Below are 10637 nucleotides of genomic sequence, written 5' to 3'. Positions count from 1 at the left end.
CCTACAGAGGTTTCTGTCAGGTCTTTGAAGAACAGAGGGTAAACAGGAGCCAGACCCAAGGAAGCTCCTGAAAGCTGCAGATGACCTTGCCAGTCTTACCAAGAGGGAGACAGCAGTAGGAAGACAGAGGGAAGCGGAGGTGGCACAATGAGCGCTCACTGCACTCCTGCTACGTGCAGCTGGTGGTATGCGATTTTGTAGGAAACGTGGCCCGAGGGCTACTCTAACCTGTGTCAAGAGGGCATCTATCAGGTGTGAGACTCAAGCAGCTGCAAACAGCTGTTTGGAAGCCTTCCTCTGCTCTGCTGTCAAAGAAACTCACGTCTGAATTCTTTCAGACTTTGTGTCAACCTTGCCTCAGGTGTGGAAAACCTCTCTGCTTCTCGTGGGCTTTTCCACCCTCTGAAACCAATGCTATCAGAGCACTTTTGTGCCAGCAACTTAAAATGTGTGGATGTGACCCTGTGAATGACGGAGAAAACACCCACCAGATGGGATTATTATCATCCCAGATTGTCAAAAGCTAAGGATGTAGCAATTGCTACTTTATTTCCTGGCCTTTGCTCTTTCAGAAGTATTTGTTACGTGTAGTCTATTACGCTTGTGCTTCATGGTGGTACATAATAGTCTCTAATATATGCAGTAGGATGGATAGATACTATGTAATAAAGCAGAGGGGATTCCACTTTTTTTCTTCGTCAGAAACAAAAATCACAAGGCAGAAGCTGTCTTTAATATCTTCATTTCTGGGTGAGATGAGCAGCACTGTGCAGTTAACGGTCAAATCTGACTGTCTGCAGAGATCACAGCTGTTGCTATCCAGAGGTCTGATTTTGTTAGAGGCCACCATGAGGTTTAGAGCTAGCTCCAGATGCAGATGTCCTCAGGGCCAGGGTACATTTATATTTTGGAGGGCAAAGCAGAAAAAGAGTAAGATGCAGTTCAGGCACCAGGTTAAACCTCCTCCGAGGAACAAAAAATCATCTTCAGTTTGTAATGTTGGGCGAGCAGAATATACACAGGAGTCACAAAAGGAAGAAAATAACCATTTTCTGCTATATTGTTGCACAGTCTGGTTTTGGTGAGACTAGTGTTGTATGTCAGGGGCAGAGAGGGTCACACGACAGAAATTACCTGAAACCTGGGTATCCTAAACCAGTCATCTAGGTCTTCTCCATACTCAGTGGAGCACAGCAGATACCCCCATGGGAATTTCATCTCATCTGCCTCGGACACATATTTTAAAAGGGGGTGACCTTCCCTATATCTCTATTGACCATGGAAAAAGCAAGAATTAGACATTAAATCTCTATGTGGCAACAGCTGGATTACACAGATCCCTTCCTAAGTATCCACCCACTGATCTGCAGCAAGATTGTGATAAAGGTTAACAGTGGGAACGGATGAACAGTAGGAACAAGGAATTGTAAGCCTTTCCTCAGAGAGGTCTTGATATCAACTTCCCTCAACAAAGCAGGACCTTTTCTGAGGGAAACGGCTCAAAATAAGTCCTGTACTCTGCTTGCTTGGTGTTGAGACATAGAGGGGAAGGCCCTCATTCCCTTACAGACGTCAAGATCTTTTCATTCCCTTCACTGAGGCTGGAATTGGAATCAAAAAATTATACCAAGCAGAATTTGACTGCAAATCAGCAGGATCTCCTCCTGCCTGGGCCAGTGGTGAAAACTATGTTGGCTATCTCCTCACCCAAAGCAAAAGGGATTTTTAAATTTTGTTTAAAAGGAACTGGATTATTTTTTATGGGTTTTATTTTTTTGCTTGTTTGTTTTTGCCTGTTAATGGGCCCTCCGCTGATTTCTGGAGGAAGCACTCTAGCCCTGTGCAGGTGAAAGACATCTAAGACAAAAAAACTCTTCAAATTGCAATTGGGAAATTCAAAACCCCTAATTTAGAAGCACCAGCAGGGTGGGTGTTGGAAAATGCAGACTCACTCCCTGGAAAGCTCCCAAGATCTACAAGTGCTGAAATGAAAACATGACACAATGGATCAGTCAACAGTTACTACTGAATAAGTCAGCGGGCTTCAGAGTCAATCACTGCAGCCATCCATGAACTCTCACAGGGTGCGACAAAACAGTTAGCTTTGCCTAGAAGGTCTTTGGGATGATGTGCATTCATATGGCGGCAGGTTCACATGCTCTATTGTCTTCTTCTCGGCAAAAGCGTTGTCAGCTGAAGATATGTGAAGTGAAGAAGGAAAGCTGTTTGGATCAGTGTTTAAATCAGAAAATCAAGAGGGAATGAAAGGGAGGGGAAACTGGGAATCTGAATTCTCATGGTGTCGTTGACCAGGAAGGTTGATGCAAGCATCGCTCCACCAAGGTGTTCTTCATGAAGGGCTGGCTATCACCAACCAGCCTTATCACGGGTTAAAAAACATGCATTGGGATCTATGATTTTGGAGGCATGTGTTCCTGCAGGTCACCTGGCTGTTCTCGTGGCACTGGCCTAAGCAAAGTCAACTCCACAAGGACATGGGGAGATCCTCCAGGAGAGAAGGAACCTACTGTTGATTCATGTGGTGGAAAAGGCTCTGTTTTAACTCTTGCACTGGTCTCATACCTGTGCTGCTACAGAGGAGTTTTAGTGTGTTCTTCTTGTTCACACTTCCGTGGATTTCTCCCCTTGCTTTTTGGTTATGGCAACAGCATTTCTGTTTATTCTTGGGTTTTACAATATTTTCTCAACTGAAACAGAGAATCAAGACTTCTATATTTTTGTATTTATTTTATAATTTTCTGTTGTAATTTCTTTTCCCCTTTTCTCTTCCCCTTTTCATGGGTAAATGGAAAGAATAAAGGGTGAGACTGGGAGAGAACAGCAGGGAAAAATGCAAGGGAAAATTGAAGCATGACATTTTCACAAGGAATACTCTTAAAATATTAATTAAAAATCCATTTTAAAAATGCTTCAGTTGGGTAAAGAATCAATTGTTTTGGAGGGTTAATTGTTTATTATTCACAAAGCTATTAGCAAAAATAATTCAAACCTGATTTTAAAAGAACCACATATCTTTTTGTTCCTTTTGAGGTTGGTGGCATTGAATGTCTTTGAAAGTGTTTGCAGATACTTGCTTTCCTGTTTAGTTTAGTCTCTGTTTCCTCTCTCTGCTTATCCTAATTGGGTGGAACGTTCATTCCCAAACCTCCACAAACTGAGTGTTCCTCAAAGGGAAAGTTATCAGGAAAAAAAAAATAAAAACAGTAAGGATATGGCTGGTATTTTGAGTTAAATTTTGGTGCAAGAGCAAGCTGCGAGTCAAGGCTTTATGTTGAACTCTGAGGTGGGTGGTGGTGGACACAGTTTCTCTTCGGTGGCGTCGTTACCAATTTAGACAGAGATAATTCCCAGGAGCTCCAGCCATGGTGTAGGGACCTTCAGGTCTATCCAAGAGGCTGGAAAGCAGAAAAGAGTCATATTAAATTGAGATTATTGCCCCATCACGCCCTGTCAGTCTCTTTAATTAGCCTGGTCTGCTCAAAAAAACAAGTGGGTGGCTGGTTGTTTCCACAGCGTGTTTTCCGCTAGGCTGTGCTTTGCTGATGTCAAGAGAATGAACTGAAATGAAGCCCCTTCTCAAATCCAAACATCGGCCGAAGCTCGTGCAACTCGCTCCGTGGGCAAACACGACGGTGCTGCACCTCTGAGGCCCTTGCGGATTTGAAAGCCCCAGCTGTCCTTGATCAGCCCCTCGTGCCATCAGAGACATCGTCTGCTCCTCAGACAGCCTGGTTGTGGGTTTCAGCCTGGTTCCTGAAGGAAGCATGCTTGGAGCCCACGTGTCCATGCCACCCTACCACTGATAAGCCCAGGGACCCGCTGGATGGCCTTGACCATGGGGACCTGTCCTTGTGCAGAGGACAGTTCCTGCCTCTCCGAGAGGTTCCCGGAGAGAGGAAGGGGACACTGAGGGGATGTGTGTGAACCATGGGACATTGAGGGGACATCTGTGAGCCGTGGGGACACTGAGAGGGACAATGAGGAGACATGTGTGAGCTGTGGGGACACTGATGGGGATCTGTGTAAACCATGGGGACACTGAGGGGACATGTGTGAGCCATGGAGACACTGAGGGGATGTGTATGAACCACAGGGACACAGAGGGTATGTGTGTGAGCAATGGAGACACTGAGGGGGGCATGGAGGGGACGTGTGAACCATGGGGACACTGATGGGGACGTGTGTGATCTGTGGGGACACTGAGGGGACATGTGCGAGCCGTGGGGACACTGAGGGGACACGTGTGATCGGGGGGGGGGGGGGGGCGGAGGGAGACAGCTGGGGGTGTCGTGCAAGCCACGGGGACACCGGGGGGGACGCCGAGTGGAACACGTGTGAGCTCCGGGACACCGAGGGGGACGCCGAGGGGACGCGTGCGAACCGTGAGGGCACGGGGGCCCGCGGGTCGGGCGCGGGCGGCTCCGCGGGGGCGCGCAGGGGACGTGCGTGACCCGCGCCCGCCGATGGCGCTGCGGAGACCCTCGCCGGCGGGGGGGCGGGGCCGGGGCGGGGCGGCTCCGCCCCAAGGCTGGGCGGCGGGGGCGGGGCCGGCCGGTCAGTCAGGCGGGCGGCGGGCGGCAGCGGGCCGGGAGGCTCCGCGCAGGCAGCGGGCCGAGAGGGGGGGGGGTGGGGGTGCGCTGCCGCCTGCCGCGCCGGGCAGCATGGAGGCGGCCGATGAGGAGAAGGCGGGCAACGGCCACGCGGAGGGCTCGGCGGCGGCGACAGCGGCGGCGGCGGCGCGGGGCGGCGGGGGCCGGCTGCGGGGCTGCCGGGGCTTCCTGCGGCGCAACGCGCTGGTGGTGCTGACGGTGTCCGGCGTGGTGGCCGGCGTGGCGCTGGGCGCCGCCGTGCGCGGTGCGGCGCTGGGCCCGGCGCAGGTGGCCTACCTGGCCTTCCCGGGGGAGCTGCTGCTGCGGATGCTGCGGATGGTGATCCTGCCGCTGGTGGTCTGCAGCCTGGTGTCGGGGGCCGCCAGCCTGGACACCCGCTCGCTCGGCCGCCTGGGGGGCATCGCCCTCGCCTATTTCCTAGGCACCACGCTGCTGGCCTCCGGCCTCGCCGTCGCCCTCGGCTTCATCATCCGCCCCGGCGCCGGCGCCTCCGCCCTCAACGCCCCCGGGCTGGGGCTGCCGGCCGCCGTGCCCACCAGCAAGGAGACGGTGGACTCCTTCCTCGACCTCGTCAGGTGAGGCCGCCCCGCGCCCCCCGCCTCCTCCCGCCCTCCTTCCCGCCCTCCCCGCCGCCGCCGGAGGATGATGACAGACCCGGCCGTGTTGCACGCTGCAGCGGGAGGACGGGGAAACACCCCCCGCCGCCGCCTCCTCCTCCTCCTCCTCTCCTCCTGGCTTCCCCAGAGGCACCGCTTTCTGCCCAGGTACCCGCAGCCCGGTTAGGTGTAGGGCTGCGTGGTGCTCTACCTCCCTCCCACCCCTCCCCCCCTTAATTTTTAATTTTGGGTGAGTCGAGGCTTGCTCGGAGCTCCGGGGGCATGGGCCCGTTGTTGGGCTCTGCTGGAGGGAGAGTGGCTCCTGGGCGCTCGCTGCGGGGCTGGCATCGCCTTGCCTGGCACTTTCCCCTGCCCTGCTGCCCTGCCTCACTCCCCATCACTAGCACCCATCTTTTTCTTTCATTCCCCCCTCCCCCCTTTACTCGGTCTCCTCACACAAATGCCAGCCTCCCTCTTATAGTGCCCTCCTGTAGATGCCGGCATGGAAGTGTAACCCCGCGTTTCCATCGAGGGCATACCCCATAGTCCGGCAAAAGGACACCCTATATGTTTGTGAGCTTCCCATCCTACCTCAGCGCCTAGCAAAGGCAAGACTCGCATTTCCCAAAACTGCCTGGAAGCAAGGCTTCCACTTCTAACCAGATCCTAATCTTTTATTTTGTCCTGATTCTTCCTTGCAAAGTGGCAGACTTCACCTTTTTTTTTCCTCAGAGCCCGTGTCTTGTTGGGATCTGTCCAGCTCTTTAAGTAAGAGAAGAACACTCGCACAAATGAGGCAAACATGCAGCCAGCTTTTTTAGTATTGGACTTCCAGCTGCAGTCTCTTGTGCTTTGGTGAATCTTGGTGTAGAACCCTAGATGTGAACAGCTGGTGTGTTTTGTTATCCCAGGTCTGGCTCTGCCACTTTTTAACATCTGAGTAGTGTTGGGCAGTCACAGAAAAGCGTGTGACAGATGCCTGAGAAAAGCGGTGGGATGAAGGAAAACTGGGAGCAGCAGCTGGGTCTCTCACGGCGAGCGTAGCTGAGGGAGTGATGGGAAGTGATAGCACATCAGTAGGGAGGGTGGAGGTTCGCTGGAACATTGGAAGATGAACAGCTTTGGAGGTGGCAGATTTTGTTACCGAGATGCAAACAGAAGAGTAAGGGACGTGACCTGCGTACCGGCGAAGTGGCTGGAGAGTGGTGCTTAGCAGATATCTTGGTAACTACAAAGCTGAGTGGGGCATTTTTATTTAGATCGTTTGCTTTGCTTTTATGAGTTCAGTTTTTCAGTTGAGAGACTTCTTCGCTGTGTCTGGGTAAATGGATGTAGCAACAAAGATAAAAAGAGCTTCTAGAAAAAAAAACAAAACCCACACCCAGAACGGCTGTCACTGAAGGTGACATGGAGTTGAATGGAAGCACAGGCAGGTGAAGGAAAATTAGAAAAAGAGGAGTCGGCACAACTGGGAGAGCTGGGAAGATAATTGTAGCGGTGGCTGCCCTGGGTGCATCCTGGTGTGGCTGCTGTAGCCGGTGTTTTATTCTTGTGTCACCACACAGCACGGAGCAGGGTACAGCTGAGAAACAGGGCAGGGATGCTCCAGTGAGCTTCAGGCTGTGGGTAACATCTGTGAAGGTGGGAGCAGAAAGCTGCTTCTGGTCTGTAAATGCAGGCAGAGAGTTCATCTTCAAAGGGTTATAATGGTGGTGGGATTGAGTCCCTAACTCCAAAGTTACGCACATAACAATGAGACTTGGCTAAAGCATGCGGGCTGCAGAGGGGTTTCCTTCTGGGAAGTGAGGGGCCAGGAGCTTTCCTCCAGTGCATGTACAGTGGGCTGTGAATTCAGCTTTTTCTTGGAAGGGCTGTTGCAGCCACATTGTTGGGCAGTCCAGTTGTCACAGCAGCGATAGGGAAGTCCAGTCCAGAAAAGATGCGTTTGGACACAGCCATCACTGAAACTCCCAGTCTTAGCACAAATCCCTAATAGACCCATGGATGGGGTGAGTTATGTAATTTTCTGGAAATAATATCTCTCTCCCTCTGCCTTTTAATTTCTTTTTTAATTTTTTTTTTAACTGTTCTTCAAAATGTGGGTGTTCTGGTTTGAGCACCTATTCTTGGTCCCTGATGTGGTAGAAGGTACCAGAGTAACCTGTCTTCAGTTAATGAGGCCTTGAGTCTATAAGGCCCGGAGGGCTGAAACCGTTACCTTCAGTGTGGGTGAGTCTTGCAGCATCCTGCTCTCGGCTTTTTCTTTTCTCTCCTCCGTCATGAAACTTTGTGTCACAAGACTGGTTGTGTCCTTCAAGGCTTCACTGCTCAGTTTCAGCTGAAAGGCAAAAATGAGGCGTAAATGGGTAAACTGAGACCCCCTAGAGCACTGAAAGCAGACGCAAAACAAAAACGTGGCTCAAGGAAGAAACTGTGAAGAGGAAATCACAACTGCGAGTCAGTGTTTGCCATGGCTTCTGCAGGGATGACACAGGGTGTCCTATCCCAGGATGCAGATCCCGTCTGCTTTTGGGAAGTGTATTAGTTAATGACTGAAGATGTTGCTTTCCATTGTCACAGCGATGTCTGGAGGCTGGCTTAATTCTTAGTCATGATTTTCCATTTCCAGGTCTAAAGCAAACATGCACCTATGCATGCAGACACAACCTCTGGAAAAGAGATTTATCTTGGGCTTTGGTAGCAAATGAATGATGACTCACTGGTGAACCAAAAGGCTGTGTCTATTTTCTTTTGTTCATGAACCATAACCTCCAGGTCTAATCTGTCTGCCTTCCTCTGGCTAGAGGTGCCCGAGCACTCTCCTGGTTTCCCCTCTGCCAAGTGCAGGAGGCAAGCCTTCAGCGTGCCTGGCCAGGGCTTAGGCATGTGGTCCTCTTCCCCAGGGCTTAGGCATGTGGTCCTCTTCCCCAGGACATGGGGTGGGGACAACAGAGCCGTCCTGAAGGTGCCTTTGTGCCCCACAGCAGGGATGCTGACAACCTGTGTCATCTCGGGTCTGTCATGCAGGCAGCTCTTTGGAGCCTACTAAAAGATGAGCGTGGCCAAAGGCAGGGAGAGGCTGCAGCTCAGTGATCATGGGAGGGATCCAGCAAGAGATCCCAAGTAACAGGCAATAGGACAAGGGGAAATGGCCTGAAGTTGCACCAGGGGAGGCTTAGATTGGATAATAGGAAAAAATTCTTCACTGAAAGAGTTGTAAAGCATTGGAACAGGCTGCCCAGGGGAAGTGGTTGAGGCACCATCCCTGCAGGTATTTAAAAGACATATAGATGCGGAGCTTAGGGACGTGGTTTAGTGGTGGAATTGGCAGTGTTAGGTTAATGGTTGGACTTGGTGATCTTGAAGGTCTCCTCCAACCTAGATGATTCTGTGATTCTAAGAGTTAAGAAGTGCTTCCACAAGGCTAATGCCTTAAAAAAAACAAAACCAACACTCAAAAACCCAAGAAGTGGGGTGTGCTCTGAAGCCAAGGGAGCACCTTGGATTTCCTTAACTCTGTCCTATGTCAATGAAGAAAGACAGGCTTCTCCAGCACACCCAGTTGGGGTTCTTACATTAAGACAGGCTCTGGAGCACTCTTACTCCACATGGTGTTAGCTGAAGGTGGACCTTGTGAACATCTCCAGAACATCTGGCATGGCGAGCAACTCAGTTGCACCAAATAGGTGAGCGCTGAATGCTGGCAGAAGACAAGGGAAATTTTAGAATTTCTGGTTTTGTCCCTTACTCGTTCGTTTGGTGGAGAAGGCAAAGCAACGGAGAATAAAGAGTGCTTGAAGCTTGGCTATGAAGTGGGTAGTGGGTGGAGGAAGAGGCTAGCTGTGATATGCTGGGCTCTGGGGCTCAGCACCCACCTGGGTAGGTGACAATGCAGAGAGCCAGCTTGGCTTTAATCATGCCGGGTGTCCAACCGGGGAGAAAGAGGTGAGGAGGAGAGAGGTGGTGACAAGGACGTGAGTCCAGCCACCAGCTAACACAGCCCACCTATATCTTGTTGGAAAGCAGTTGAAACAGCAGGATCAAGTGTTTTGCAAGAATTTGAGTTGTTAACGCTTTTGATGGGCAATTGTCAAGACTGCATGTTTCGATAAGGTCAGAGTTTTGTTTTAGCTCTGATTTATATTTGCTGATTATACGAAATTAAACAGTTTCACAGGAACCTATTGATCCTGTCAAAATTTCCAACAGCGGATGATTCTGGCATTTAATTTCAGTGAGGTCAATGTTTTGGTGTAATTTTATACAAAAGACTTAAGTAGAAAATCTCACTCATGAAAAAGGAACATTTCAACAAAATATTCTACAATATTTTTTTTTGTGGGGAAAAAAGGTCTGGGACAGGCTTTCGTTGCCCAATTTTGGAATGAAAACATATTTTGAAAGTGTGGAATTGGCTTTGGGAGGGGAATTCTGTTTTTAATCCGGCTCTAGCTGTAACAGTACGGGAAGGGAAGAAGGTAGTAGCATCATCTGCTTTTTATAAGAAGTGTACGCCAAGGTCCAGGTGTCTGCCGCGAGCAGTAAGGTCAGGGTTTCTCAGGCTGCCAGGCAAGTCTGCAAAAGCAGTTTAAATTTTATTGCTCCTCCTCGCTGCCCTTTCTGTCTCTCCGCCAGCGGCTGCTAGCTGTGCTGCCAAAGGGAGTACCCACGGCGCCGCCAGCCAGCCCCTGCACTGGCTGCCAGCGCCTACGGAGCCGGAGGGAAGGCAGCCGTGAGCTTGAGCGTGGGGAGAGGCATCAGTCGCGTTTTTCTGGCTGGGCTGCAGAGAAGAGGGCCAGGGTGGACCATGGGGTCCGGAGCACTCGTGCAGTGACCCTTGCTCTGGTACCGGTCGCTCCAGTAGCACTTGTTTCTTATAGCCTAGGTCTTCCCAGTGAGTCAACCAAAAGCAGCAACTGTGAAGGCTGCCTCTGAAATTCTGATCTGGAAAGAGAGAGGAGAACTTGACCGTTAGGAGAGGAAGGGAGGATCCACCTTTGTGGAGATAAATAGAGTAAGAAGTGGCCGGGGAACAGCTGCAGTTACATCAATGGCGGGTCCCCGAGATAGGCTAACCACTGAGTTTCATAGCTGGATGACTACCTCTTAACTCTTTCTCCCTCAGAAAAAGGACAACTAGTGAATGTTACTGTCCACCTTTGTGTCATTTTCTGAAGTGTAGGGATTGCTGGCTGATTTTTGTAGGATGTACTTGTGTTTTTTTTTGTTCGTGTGCCTGCACTGTCTGGTTGGTGGTTTTTTAGGTCTCTGAACATTTTTGCCCCTTTCTTTAGTTCTTTATACTCACTGCCTTTTACTACTGATTCCCCCCAGTTATGTTTGATTTTCCAAGAAACAAAGATGCAGACTGGACTATTAAGGCAATTAAGTATCAAATATCTGCTATAAG

General features: G+C 50.6%; 1 protein-coding gene across 1 annotated transcript in view; it reads left to right on the top strand.

The window, feature by feature from the left end:
- Positions 1-4682: 4682 nt before the first annotated feature.
- The window catches only part of SLC1A4 (solute carrier family 1 member 4), a 28062-nt gene continuing 22107 nt past the window's right edge, over positions 4683-10637 (top strand). Inside the window, exon 1 of the mRNA XM_075413323.1 lies at positions 4683-5206. Within this exon, the coding sequence (XP_075269438.1) occupies positions 4683-5206 (524 nt within the window). The remainder of the gene's footprint in view (positions 5207-10637) is intronic.

Source organism: Opisthocomus hoazin, chromosome 2, assembly GCF_030867145.1.
Source record: "Opisthocomus hoazin isolate bOpiHoa1 chromosome 2, bOpiHoa1.hap1, whole genome shotgun sequence".
In the NCBI taxonomy this organism is placed as follows: Eukaryota; Metazoa; Chordata; class Aves; order Opisthocomiformes; family Opisthocomidae; genus Opisthocomus; species Opisthocomus hoazin.
This window is presented reverse-complemented; position numbering and strand designations above follow the sequence as displayed.